The sequence below is a fragment of the Galeopterus variegatus genome, unplaced genomic scaffold (assembly GCF_000696425.1).
Source record: "Galeopterus variegatus unplaced genomic scaffold, G_variegatus-3.0.2 Scaffold3499, whole genome shotgun sequence".
In the NCBI taxonomy this organism is placed as follows: domain Eukaryota; kingdom Metazoa; phylum Chordata; class Mammalia; order Dermoptera; family Cynocephalidae; genus Galeopterus; species Galeopterus variegatus.
Window position 1 is genome coordinate 142,507 of NW_007729610.1, and position 14,315 is coordinate 156,821.

Here is a 14,315-nt window from a genome sequence, read left to right on the forward strand (position 1 = left end):
GTGATATACCATGTAGCCAAAAAACACTAGTTTAATTGTTAAACTACATGAAAGCTAGAGAGTAATTAGTGTCTTTCACTGGAATGTTAAAAAGAAAAAAAGCTTTAGCTGATTCCTCTCAGAACATGCTCTAGAAATGAACAAATGAAACTGAACAATTTCTATTAAAATCTGGCAATATCCTAAAAAATAGGCAACTTAAATCCAATTTCTTCCAGAAAATGCACTAAATAGAACAGCACTCAGAGACCATTAAAACATTCCAAGATCTAACTTTACCAGTTTTTGTCCTTTTCTTGTCCTTTATAAATGGCGTATATTAAATTCTATAAATAGTGCTAAATCATTAAACTAACAACAGATTTCCTTTCCTTACAAGAAAGAACCAGTTGTCAATTACCAGTGTCAATTATTTTCTTAGCACCACTAATAACCCAAGAACTAAAATAACCCCCTTTGTCAAAATGCACTGAGTCCATTCCATTTTTTGCACCATAAGCTTTCAGAAAGTCACCCCTCCTTTCAACTGCCTTCCCTGTGCTCTCAGTAACATTAGCGGATTCTCAGCACCTGAGGAATCAGAGGTTGCAGTGAGTTCAGAATAAGGACAGGTAAAAACTACCTGCTCTGACGTGAAGCCTTTGTCATGTCTACACTGACCTATTATACAAGGTTTATGAATCTCACAAAGGACTTCAGACACTACCAATCAGAATCTCAAACAAAATTCACTAATGCAGTAGCTAACTCACCAGTCTCTAACAGCAATAAAAATCTTGTTAGATCCACAGAGATCTATAGTTAAGACACATGGCCTCAATGTCAGTGCACTAGCATTCCTAAGGCTGATGAACCAAAGCAATCACCAAAAAGGAGCACTCAGCAACAAAATCAAAGCACCATTATGAAAAAGAATGCTTAGGGCCAGCCCGGTGGCGCACTGCTACAGTGCGCCGCTTGGGAGCGCGGTGGCGCTCCCGTCGAGGGTTTGGATCCCACATACAGACCGGTTCCCGCTCACTGGCTGAGCGAGGTGCGGGCGCAGCACCGACGGTTGCGATCCCGTTGCCGGTCCGGTCCGGTACGGGCGCGACACTGAGGGTTGCGATCCATTGCCAGACACGAAAAAAGACAAAAAGGAAAAAAAAAAAAAGAATGCTTAATGAGTAAACCACATGCATAAAATAGGACTAAACTTTGCTAAGCACTATGAATAATACCAAAAAGTATAAGAAGGTCTACATTTCAGAGTTAATAAAAACAAATACTAATAAAACAAGACAATTAATTAGAGCAATCTAAATGGATGCAAGGCTGGCTGGTTAGCTCAGTTGGTTAGAGCCAGTGCTAACACCAAGGTCAAGGGTTTGGATCCCCATACCAGCCAGTTGCAAAAAATTAATTAATTAATAAACAGGTGCAGTAAATATCTGCAATTATTTTTCCTCTCCTGACCTCTTATAAGGCATTTATATACATATAGATAGATAGATAGATAGATAGATAGATAGATAGATAGATAGATAGATAGATAGGCAGCTGGCCAAAGCATTGATTTTAGAAGGACATTATAATCCTATCTCTTCAATTAAAATAATTACTCATCCAATTCTTGAACAGACTATTTAAACAAACTCTTTCTGTATATTTTACATTCTAAGAAATCTCTTCAAAAACATGCTCAAGTAGAAATCAACACTTTCCTCTGGAAGTAGGATGAGAAAAGCATGAAAATCCATACTTTTATAGTATAGACTTCCACTTTGATTTTTAATGAACAAGTTTTTTTAACTTAAAGTATAAAAACATTTTCTGGAATTCAAAAATTCTTCGTATTTGCCACAACTAAATACTCTAAATCTCTAATGGGGCTACGTTAGGTTGTCTCACATCTTGTATACTTCATTCTTTACATCTTCCTTCAAGTATAAGATTTTTGGTGAGAATATTTAAAAACCATGTTACCTATTTCCTAGTAAAAAAGTCCAATGTTTCTCAATAAAAGCGCAGATATCTTCTTTCCACCTGAAGTAACCCTGACGTCCACTTCCTTCCAGAGACAAGTTGTACATTGCCAACATGACAACCTGAAACACAAATGAAACATGTGCTGAGAGAACAGCATGATTAGAGATGTTAATCTGGAGAGGGAAAAAGTTTGTCCTGTTTTATATTCTGAGTACGAAAGGTGGGGAGTGAAGGGGACAAGGGAAGGGTGATATCTTTGAATCTCCTTGGTGTAGAATTTTACATGCTTTTTCTCTTTTGTTAGACATCACTAATCCACTTAATTATGTGCAGTTGCTCCTTATGTGTTACATATGCAGGGCTGATGTGTGGCTGATGGGTACAACAGAGTAACTCTGAATCAGTCAATAAACAGGCATTGTCCCAAGCACCGACCCCCACCCCACCACAATGCAACCCTAAATAAAGAGTAAAGCCTATGGATGCCTACTACAGCTAGCATTTTCTGAGGGTGCTACCCTTTATTATATTTAGAAAACATTTTGAAAATTACCCCTGCATATATACTTCTCTAAGCTCTTTAGAGGGCAAAAACAAGATTCAGAATTTCAGAGCTGAAAATAATGTTAGATGCCATCTACTCAGTGATTTTTGCCATTTTTAGCTGTGGCAAGCAAAAGCAGCATTAGACAAGGGGCAGGGATATAAAAGGCCTGGCTGTTCAGCCCATTCTCAGAGGGCTCCAACACACCCCCCAGAACTGAGTGTGAAAACTCCTAAGCTAGTCCAACCTTGTTATTTTACAGATGAAGAATTCATAGCCCCGAATGGGGAGGTATTTTCCAAAAATATAAATAACACATGCTCATTGTCAAAGACTTCAATAATAGGGAATAGAGCAAAGAAAGAAGTAAAACTCATATGAAATCTACCATCAGGGCTGGCCCGTGGCTCACTTGGGAGAGTGTGGTGCTGATAACACCAAGGCTGAGGGTTCGGATCCCTACATAGGGATGGCCAGTTGGCTCACTTCGGAGAGAATGGTGCTAACAATATCAGGTCAAGAGTTAAGATCCCCTTACCAGTCATCTTTAAAAAAAAAAAAAAAGAAATCTACCATCAAAAAACTATAACTTTTAACATTCAGTAACTATCCTCTCAGACATTTTCCTCTTTGCATCTATATTCATACAGATTTTTTTACACAGATGTTTATGTAATTTTATGTAAATGAATAAAACTGTAGAAGCTATTCAAAACCATATTTCCAACCTAATAAATATCATGACTTATTTTGGGGCCAATGAAACTGAAAAGGGGACAGAGAATCTAGAAAAGAAAAGAATCCTTAAATAATCCTTCTTTCTATAAGGAGTATCCTGCAGATGTTAGGAATCTGATAAACTACAATTAATGTCCCCAACATCTGTGTTCACAGCATTAAATCCCCAATGGTCCTATGGGAAGACCTAGGACTACACCACTCACAAGGGCCTGGTAATTCTGAAGCTTCACTAACCAAGTTTCAATTCCCCCCATCTTTAAACCTGTAATACTTGAAGACAGTTTACTGTACAATTAACATCATGAACAGATTTTTCAAATGTCTTGCACTTATTTTTGCATAAAGTCTATATTAGCCAACAATTAAACAGTTAACATTCATGGGGAGTTATTGTTTAATGGGTATGGAGTTCAGTTTGGGAGGATAAAATTCTAGAGATGGCTGGTGGTGATGGTTACACAACAATGTGAATGTACTTAATGCCACTGAACTGTACACTGAGAAATGTTAATTTTGTTATAGATATTTCATGACAATTTTAAAGTTATTGTTCAATAAATACTTTAAGAAAATTATGGAATGAGCTTTGTCCACTCTCAGACTTTTACAGTACCTCAGAAACATGTATTCATTGCTAATCTCAGAGGTAGGAATTATTTTATTATTTATGTATTTATTTATTTATTTTTTCCAGCACTTTTCTATATTTTTGACATATTTCATGACTTAAAGTTAAAACTCACATATTTGCTTGAAAATAACTTTTCCTATTAAACATTTGGGAAGGATAGGAAAGTTTTTATATTTTTGTCCTGGAGACTCATTCTTACATCACAGATAAGAATACCATGATCTGTGCTTAATATTTACTGGGCAAATTACATGTTAATATATAAAGACCTGTTTTTCCTGTTCTCCTGGAATTTGTCCTCTAAAAGAATGAATCTCAGGTTAGTTTTCTGCTCTCATGCTACCCGACCAAGCTCATCAGTCACAAAGCCAGCCTTGTGGACCAATGTAATCCCAGGGCCTGGCTCGGGGCTGGCAGAGCCACAGCAGACACTCAGTAAGTATCTGTTGAAGAACACTAGAAAAATAGTGAGCACAGATGGCGGTATCTTTACCTGTGATGTAAAAATGAGTCTCCAGGACAAAAATGTAATAACTTCCCCATCCTTACTAAATGTTTAATAAAGTTTCTCCTATGTGTCAAACTGTTGTTCACAGTATCACCAAGGAGAAGAGGAGGACACAGAAAGGGAGCATGGGAGGAAAGGGCCTCTCAGGAGACCAGACCTCTTTACTGCCGGTATTTTATAATACAAACAAAATGCTAATTGTGTTACAAGCATTTCTACTTATTACTTTGATAAATCAACAAAGTTTAAGATTTAAAAAGAAAGAAAAACCACATTCCAATGTAGTACTAAGTATCTGGAGACATCAGTGGAGTCTATTCAAGACCAACTGATTGTCTTTCAGGTCTTTGATCAGAGATGAGCTTTTTCCTTCAAAGCAAAAAGCACTATGGGTAATTATCTTGTCTATCTGTTTATTATATAAAATAAATGTGAAAAATCAGCTGCCTAGGGGCAAGACCTAGGATACTGCCTGCTTCGGTACAGGCACTCAGTATATGCTGAATGAATAAACATAAAAACAGAGTGAGTAATGTACAAAGGTCTTCAAAAAGTTCTTGGAAGGATTCGGATTATCTTCTAATTCAATTTTTTCACAACTTTTTAACGCAACCTCATAAAATTCATTCATTTATTTATTTATTTTTTCCTTTTTGTCTTTTTTCATGACCAGTAACGGGATCGCAACCCTCGGTGTCGCGCCGTACCACGACCGGCAACAGGATCGCGCACCATACCGCGACCAGCAATGGGATCACAACCCTCAGTGTCGCACCCGCACCGCGCTCAACCAGTGAGCGGTATAACTTCGTATAATGTATGCTATACGAAGTTATTACGTCATTTTCATGTCTTCTTTGGAAACCCTCGGTGTCGCGCCGTACCACGACCGGCAACAGGATCGCGCACCATACCGCGACCAGCAATGGGATCACAACCCTCAGTGTCGCACCCGCACCGCGCTCAACCAGTGAGCGGACCGGTCTCTATATGGGATCCAAACCCTTGGCGGGAGCGCCGCCACACTCCCAAGCGCTGCACTCTACCGAGTGCACCACCGGGCTGGCCCAAATTCATTTATTTTTTGAACTTCAAGTCTGTACATAACATTGGTGCCATACTGATAAAACACAAACCAAAAAAAATTAATACAACTCAGAATTCAGTAAAAAGCTATTGTTTAGGCTATAGCAGCCTTGGATTAGGGTGTTGGTATTGGAGATGGTTAAAAGTGGACATAAGCATTCATTTAACAAAAAATATTCAAACATCTGAGTTCAAATGCAGAAAAGCTGGGTTATGTCGGTTTTTACAACCAGTCACATTACTTCTTCCAAATTTATTTCCAAAGAAGCCATTTTACATGTTAAAAAATAATTTTAGGGCCGCCCCGTGGCGCACTCGGGAGAGTGCAGCGCTGGGAGCGCAGTGATGCTCCTGCCACGGGTTTGGATCCTATATAGGACTGGCCCATGCGCTCGCTGGCTGAGCACAGTGTGGGCGACACCACACCAAGGGTTGTGATTCCCCTTACCGGTCACGAAAAAAAAAAAAAAGACAAAAACAAACAAACAAACAAAAAATGATTTTATTGTTCTATAGATGGCTGTCAGAAAAATGTGAACCTCATTTTCAATTGAAATCAGAGGGCTGGCCAGGTGGCTCAGTTGGTTAGAGCATGTTGTTATAACACCAAGGTCAAACTGGCCAGCTGCCAAAAAGAAAACAATAATAATAATCAGAGCTTGGTATTACATGCAAATGAAATTGTGTGAGATTTTCAAGCATATCAAACCTAACTCACTAAATTAGTGGAGAGTATTTTTTATCAAGAACTCCATTCTCCATAGTCAGTATCTAATTTTGAAATAAAAACTGCCCCTCAAAATAACTCAAAAGCCCGTCCGTTAAGTTCCTCATTCTAGAGAGCTTTTTACTCACCTGCTGCCATGTCAGCTTCAGCCTCTCACACTGCTCCTTGCCATCTGCTGAGCAGTCGGAACAAGTAAACCTAAAGAAATTATCACCCTTAAGGTAACTGAGCTGCTCCCTCAGCTGACCTAGGAGAAAAAGTCACATCACAGATTTATCCAGAGCAGCAGTGCCCCAACGATTTAATCAGTTTATCAACCAGATTTCCCAAGTTTCCCATGCTGTGTTTTTTTTTTTTTTCAGCCAACCCACAATAGCGGGATGGGGAAGGGAGTAGAGAAGAAAGATTTTTATTCTAACATCAAGTATGTGCCCATTAGAATCTGTGGTTCCGGGACAGCCCCGTGGCTCACTCGGGAGAGTGCGGCGCCACGGGTTCGGATCCTATATAGAGATGGCTGGTGCGCTCACTGGCTGAGCGCAGTGCGGGCGACACCAAGCCAAGGGTTACGATCCCCTTACCAGTCAAAAAAAAAAAAAAAAAAAAAGAATCTGTGGTTCCTTAACTTTAAGGAGAAAGGTACTGGAAAGGCAGGTATTATTGCTCTAACTGGATTTTCTGTCACTTTCCTACCTCCTATAGTCAGGTCTCTTCACACATTCTTTCAAAAAATATCTGAGCTCCCACCCCCTGCCAGGCGCTTAAGGTAGGAACTGGGAATACAAAATGTCCAGAACAGATACAGTGCCTGTTCTCACATGTTTATAAATCTGAGAGGGCTGCATAGGAGAAAACTGGTAATTGCAACAGCACTGAGGTTCTCTATAATCGCCCTGCATCAGAATCACCGGCGGATTTTATTTTTCACTTTTCTAAATATGCCTGGGCCTACCTCAGGCAAGATGAATTAATCTTTGAAGTTGGGCCTAAGCCTTTGTATTTTTAAGGTTCCCCAGGTGATGCAGATGTTCTGTGAGTCATGAAAACCACAGGAGTGGAATGTGATGCAAGCCACAGGGCAGCGTGAAGACACATAAAAGTGGTGCCCAATCCATTTTAGGAAGACGGGAGCTAGGAAAAGGGGTATCTATACAGGGGCCTGGAGGACTAGAATGGTCAGGTGAAGAGGGGTGCCTACGTATGGGGGAGGACATGGAGAGAAGCTTATTCCAGAGAGGAAACGAAAATGTGCAAAGTCCTAGGGATAAGAAAGGACTGTTTGTGGAGAATGAAAAGTTCACCCTAACTGCAAAGTTTTGTTTACACGTGGGGATGGAAGAGACAAAAGAATTTTTTAGCAGGGAGCCAACCACAAAGGACAGTTTAAAGTTTATCCTGTAACGGGCTGGCCCGGTGGCGCACTGGAGAGTGCGCCGCTTGGGAGTGTGGCGGCGCTCCCGCCAAGGGTTTGGATCCCATGTGGAGACCGGTTCCCGCTCACTGGTTGAGCGCGGTGCGGGCGCGACACCAAGGGTTGCGATCCCATTACCGGTCAGTAAAAAAAAAAAAAAAAAAAAAGTTTATCCTGTGAGGACAAAGGGAAAGTCGCTGAGATGTTCAGGTGGAACCCTGAACTAATAATCAGAGAGAGACAGCTCAGAAGCAGCAACCAACTAGTTGGTAAATTCTAGGTTTGTTTTCTATGAAAATGTTACTAATTAATTTGAATAATTGAATCCATTCTAACAAAAACATTTCCACATACCAGAAAATTACTTCACAATTATATATATATAAAACTTTCTCTGACTTAGTTATAAAATCTATTACAAAAAGCATTCTTCTAGAACATATGTCTTTACTAGTCTCTTGCCTAATGGAAAAATCCTGTTTTGGTACAGATCAGATGATAGCTGGCAAAGCATGCTCCTCAGGAGCTAGGAAGCTGGCAGTTGATAATCTCAAGATTGAGGCAATCAGGGAGCAAGTGTATCTCTTGCCAGCAGATAAAGGAGGCCAGCAAGTGGGAAACAAGACTGGTCCTAGAAAATGATACAAAACACCTCAGTCTGCTAATTCTAACCTCACTTGAGTACACAACAGCAGCAATTTTCCACATAAATTAAATGTTAACAGTGTAATTTTTATGAACTTGTACTTTAATTCTACCCTGGGACAAGAATTGGGCCCAAATCCATAACAAGATCTTGTTAGAAAAATATGGCTAATTATTTAAGTAACACAGGATTTCCAATTTTCTAATTTTTATTAGGTTACCATAAAGAATGTTAATTTAACAATGTGATAGAGGTCGACAATAATTTCTATCAATACAAATATGTCTACGTTTAACATAAACTTCTAGTTTTGATCAATGAAATTAAAAATAAATATTTATATCCACGTTTCTTTCACAGGTTGGAAAAACACACCTTCACACAGGAATTGACAAATCAAAGAACTGAAAAGCTCCTTACTGGCTGGTATCCATTTCTGGCACTTGTCACAGAAGTAGGAAAGCTGCTCCTCCATCCATGACACGTCTCCTTCGTCACTATTCAGGGAATCCCCACTCTGGTCATGAGATAAGTCCACCGATGCCTGATCCTCTGATTCAACAATCAGGAGAGTTTCTCCCTCCACTTCACCCTCCTCCAGCCCTTCCGAGGTAGATGTTCTTGTGGCTTCATCATCATGTCGACTTATCAAGCTACTCAGGTGGATGTTACTATCCATCCCTTCCTTCTCGCAGGTTCAGAAATGCTCTTCAGTAACAACCCTAAGCTCTGGACACTGAGCTTAAAGGGGCTTCCACCAGAATCACACAGACAGAAACTCTTAGAAGACTGTCTGGCTACAACTTCTTTATTCAGACATGGGGGACTTTTAAATTTAGAATATATAATCCACTGTCCTTTATTTGATTAAGTTTAAAAGGACAGTGACCAAAAAAGGTTGAAGATCTCACTAAGCTATTCTCCACCAACACAAACATGCACACACACACTCAGTGCTGTCTACCCCTTGGATATCTGACATTCATTTCAAGTCATGTTTTTTGAGATCCTTTTGCCAGTAATCTCTTCTCTCTATCTGCTTCAAGTTGCTCAGTCAAAATAATCTGTTCTCCCAAAAGACGGATGTTTTCTTTTTTCCGGTTTTGCCTCTCAATGTCTCTGATCACTCCGTCACGAAGCCTCTAAAAACGTAAGAAACATATTTCAGTAACACCCTGAACAGGTGGTTCCCATGCTTGTGCCATTCAAATCCAAATAAGAGTGTTACCAAAATACACTTAAAACTTTCACACTCCAAAAACCCAACTACTATTTTAACATTCTGTAGAAATGTAAATGTAATAATGAAACCATCAAATAAACTTGTAAGTGTGATATAATGTTATTACTGACATGATTCCTTATATTTTAAGAAATTCCTGAACATTTAGTACAGAAAACTTAAGGTGAAATAACAAAAAATAAAATACTAGTACTATGTTGAATTTTAAAAGTTTAACTGATATAAGGGCCACTTAGTTCAGGTGGGTAGAGTGCAGTGTTACAACACCAAGGTCAAGGGTTTGGATCTCCATACCAGCCACTTGTGCCAAAAAAAAATAGTTTAATTAATATATGATGCTTTACAACTTGGTGAGTTACTAAAATAACACTGTAAACTACTTTTCTATTAGCAATTATCCTAGCTGAACAATAAACATAAGATGGAAAAAAAAACACCTGGATTTCTAAAATCTAAACAAACTTAATTATTTAAGAAAGTAAAGAACTTGGTTTCTCCTAGTATGAAAAGTGAAAAAATAAAAATTATACGAAATTACTAATGAATTAAATTAGAAAGAAAAAAAAAAAAAAGAATGCTATTACAGTCTGAGAATCCCTAATCTGAAAATCTGAATTGCTCCAAAATCTGATTGAGCACTGACATGACACTCAGTGGAAATGCTCACTGGAGCATTTTGGATTTCGGATTTTTGGATTAGGGATGCTCAACTGATATTCTGCAAATATCCCCAAATCCAAAAAAATCTGAAATCTGAAACACTTTCAGTCCAAAGCATTTCAGATAAGGGATAGTCAAACTATACGAGAGGAAAGAATAAAGGCCCATTAATGGTAGCTATCTTGAAAAGCACTAAAAGACAGGTAGAGAATTCCAGACATAGACCTGGCACCTAAGGTGAGACTTTTTAAAGCATCAACTCAGTCACTACTAATAACTAACATTTTATAGTTTATAGCTCACAAAATACTCTAGTAAGTTTTTAACAGCAGCCTTGTAAGGCAGGATTAATGGAGGTGGGGACCAAGTATGTTTGGTTTTTTAAAAATTATTATTATAGGGCCGGCCCGGTGGCGCACTGGATAGTGCGCCGCTTGGGAAGCGCGGCGGCGCTCCCGCCCGAGGGTTCGGATCCCACATACAGACCGGTTCCCGCTCACTGGCTGAGCGAGGCGCGGGGGCAACACCGAGGGTTGCAATCCCGTTGCCAGTCCCTGGCCCGGTACGGGGGCGACACTGAGGGTTGCAATCCGTTGCCGGACACGGAAAAAGACAAAAGACAAAAAAAAAAAAAATTATTATTATATCTATTTTTAAAAACTCACCTAGACCTACTTGCTAGACTTCCTCCAGGCCTAGAGCTCTATTTGCTATCACAAGGAAGTTGGAAAATTTAAGAATCCTGGGACTGATAACACCCAACTTTCTTGAACCCTGCACCCTCGACAAGATCCCCACTGAGGTAAAACTGGAGTGGTTTATTCCACTCCCCTCACCCCGGGTCTCCTGTCTTGTGCTCCTTACAGTACCATGACATACCTACACCCCCCACCCCACCCCCAAAGCCCATACCATCCACTGGAATCCCTCCTTCCACATCTGTCTCCCTTTTCTCAGGTATTTTAGCATGTGTTCATGATCTTGCTCCCCATCCCATCATTTGCTATCTTCCTCCACGTGTCAATGTCTATGCTCATACATTGTTCCTGTGACTTCCACTTTTACCTTACCAACCACTCCCCTTACTAGCTACCAAACTTCCTCCCTTGCTGACCACCTTTTCACTATTACAACTCTAACACCTAGAGCTCTGGCTCCTACTGTATACTATTTATTTGGTTTTTGCTGGGTTACTGTGAGGATTAAAGATGATGTATATAAAGTGCTTAATACAGTGCCTGGTATGTAATGCGGTAGACCATCAACAATAGTCATTACTTAATTTCTTTCTTCCTTGAACCTTCCAACACACCCACTGTGCCAATCATTTCTCCAGCTCTTTCTCATTGGTAGAAAGCAAGCCCCTAATAAATGATTGGATGGAAAATAAACACAGGTTATTCTGGTCAACCTTTTCTTCATCTTTAAATTCCTAACATCTAAATCTTGCTGTTCTTCCACTATTCTACTCTCTAACACAGGGGTTCTCAAGCCTGGCTATGTTAAAGCCTTCTGGGTCACTTTCACAACATAGCTAAACCTGGTCCCCATCCCCAAGACATTCTGGCTTAATTGATCTGGTGAAGGCCAAGTCTTATTTACATTGTAAAAACTTCCCAGGAACGTTTGATGTGTTCAAATCTTGATTCAGAAAATTTGATGTGTTCAAATCTTGGTTCAGAACCAAGATCTAGCCCATCCCTAACCCATACTCTTTGAAAATCACCGACTTCACTGACCTCAGAACTACATCTGAGATACCATCCACATCTCAAGTTTTCTCAGGATCAACACCTTTTACTTTCCCTTCTAAGAGGAGAAAGTCTCCTACCTCAATTCCAAGAGCTACCCCTCTTAGAACCACACTTTAATCCCAAATCTCTAATCTTTCATGCCCTTTCATCAATGGTCATTCCATCCTCCTCAAAATTCTTGTACCATCACATGCTTCCTCTCTTCTGATTTCCAGAGACTGTGAAGACCAAGAACAAAGACCTCATCGACTTCATCTCTGTACACCAAGCACAAAACACAGTCCAAAGCCCTGGGCAAGCAAATCGAGAAGACTGTTTACTCTCGATTCATCCAGTTCATTAATTGCACCTTGGGCAAATCCCAAGACCTGTCAATGTTCACCAACGACCTACTTGCCCGTTCTCACACATTTAGCACTGTTCTGAATCATTTATAGACTCAGAGCGGCTGTGTTTCCTCATCCTCATATTCCCAAAGTGCCTAGGGGGGTGCCTGGTACACAGTGATCAGTCATTAAACACTTGCCGACAAAAGGAAGAAAGAAAACATGAACTGAGAAAGACAGAACAATCACTCACGGATCAGTAAGTCACGGATATTTTCAGAAATAAAAGTACCAAAAAGAAAATGTGAGGGCCGGCCTGTGGCTCACTCAGGAGAGTATGGTGCTGATAACACCAAGGCCATGGGTTCGGATCCCTATATAGGGATGGCCGGTTAGCTCAATGGGTGAGCGTGGTGCTGACAACACCAAGTCAAGTGTTAAGATCCCCTTACTGGTCATCTTTAAAGAAAAAAAAAAAAAAAAGAAAAAAGAAAGAAAAGAAAATGTGGGGTCTGGTAACTCTATCATACCCAGAATCTGCGGTTCCCAAAGCAAACTATTCGTTTAAAGAAGAAAAAAATATACATACAAATATCTCACCAAATTACCTTGCCAAAGGCTTAGAAGGTAGGTACGGAGGGACCTCCTTTATGGAGGAACACGATCATGAGCACTTAAAACATGAGGCTTTAGCCCCAACCCTGGGACCGGGGGTGGAGAAAGACCGGTAACTTCCTGAATGCAACCCAAGAAAACCCCTTCCTCGCCCTTTTTTAGTGTGCAAAGTGAGGTGCTGAACGGGCCGCATCACTGTGACAGACCGCGGGACACCCCAGGAGCGTGCGTGGGAGGAAGCAGGACGTCCCCTGCGCGCGGCCTCCAGGCGCCAGCCGGTGGCCGGGTGACGCTGGACCTCGCGGCTGCACGCGACCGCGGGCAGCTGCAGCACCGGGAGCCAGGCGGGCGCCGAGCCGCGCCCCAGAGAAGGAGAGGAGAGGCCGAAGAGGAAAGACTCGAGGAGGACTGGGGGAACCACGCGAACCGAGACCACGGAGGCCCGAGGCCAGCGCCCTGCACGGGCCCCGGAAGACACGGTCACGTGACACCGACCTCCCGGTCCTGTCGCTGCTTTAGGTGCACGCCGGCCACCGTGGCCGCCGTCAGGAGCACCGAGAGGCCGAGCACTGCCTTCGAGCTTCTCGACATCCCCGCGCCGGCTGCCGCAGCCGCCTCCTCCCGCTGGCCTGAGGCGCCGGGGTCGGCGCCGAGAGCGCGTCGCTGCCGGTTCGGGCCAGGCTCGACTCCTCGAGCGCAGAGCCCCAGCCATCGTGCGCGCTGCCCGCCGCCGCCAGGCGCGAGCAATCGAGAGCCGAGCACCGAGCGGCGCCCTACTCAGCGGACCACGCGGCTTCTCTAGGGGCCCCGGGACAGGAGGAGCCGCGTGCCAACCGGCGGGAGGCAGAGTTAAAACACCTCCAGTTCAAACCCTAAAGAGCCCTGGCCCAAAGCTGGCACAAGCACCTTGCCAGGGTGGGGTTTGTACGCCTGAGCCCGCTTATTCCCTCCGCCCCACCCCCCGCCCCAGGGGCTGGGGGTGTCCTCGGCGGGCCGGGATTCCCTCCCGGTACTGTGGTGACCCTTCTTCCACATCCGTCCCTTCTGAGCGCCTGCTTCACCCGGGTCTTTGCTCAATACTGGCTTCACCTAAACACAGCCCTTCACTGCCACTTAGCGAGGCAGGCACCACCAGGGGATCGCCTAATTGGGCAGCTTCAGAGGCGCCGGTGGGCGTCCTCACGGAGCCCTCGCTTGAGGACCCATCACTACGTTGTAGACACGGTCACACGCTCTCACCTCGACGCAGTGGGGCCACTGGTCAGCCTTCGATTTTAAAATCGAAAAGCCTTCTGGCTAAAGAGCATGCTAGCAGGGCAGCGATGCCTCCCTGCCTCCTGATACCTCCTGATAGGTTAAGCGCTGGGTCACAGTTGCCCTCATTGCCCGTGTAATCTTTAAGAGGTCATTTTTATCCCTGGAGCCTCAGTTTCCGTGACGATAATAAGGACACTT

The 14,315-nt window shown here is 42.4% G+C and overlaps 2 protein-coding genes across 3 annotated transcripts in view; both read right to left on the reverse strand.

Annotated features, from left to right (window-relative positions):
* The window catches only part of CSRP2BP (CSRP2 binding protein), a 39,570-nt gene extending 30,615 nt beyond the window's left edge, over positions 1–8,955 (reverse strand). For both annotated transcript variants that reach the window (XM_008585219.1, XM_008585221.1), the window contains exons 1-3: positions 8,683–8,955; positions 6,334–6,452; positions 1,966–2,087 (exon numbers count right to left, since the gene is read on the reverse strand). In XM_008585219.1, coding sequence (XP_008583441.1) covers positions 1,966–2,087; positions 6,334–6,452; positions 8,683–8,941 — 500 coding nt within the window. In that variant the 5' untranslated portion in view covers positions 8,942–8,955. The remainder of the gene's footprint in view (positions 1–1,965; positions 2,088–6,333; positions 6,453–8,682) is intronic.
* Positions 8,956–9,233: 278 nt separating this feature from the next.
* PET117 (PET117 homolog (S. cerevisiae)) lies at positions 9,234–13,478 on the reverse strand. The gene is made up of 2 exons (XM_008585218.1): positions 13,356–13,478; positions 9,234–9,404 (listed from the first exon to the last, which is right to left on the reverse strand). Exons 1-2 carry the CDS (start codon positions 13,449–13,451, stop codon positions 9,255–9,257), a joined length of 246 nt encoding a protein of 81 aa, XP_008583440.1. The 5' UTR covers positions 13,452–13,478; the 3' UTR covers positions 9,234–9,254.
* Between the last annotated feature and the right edge of the window lie 837 nt (positions 13,479–14,315).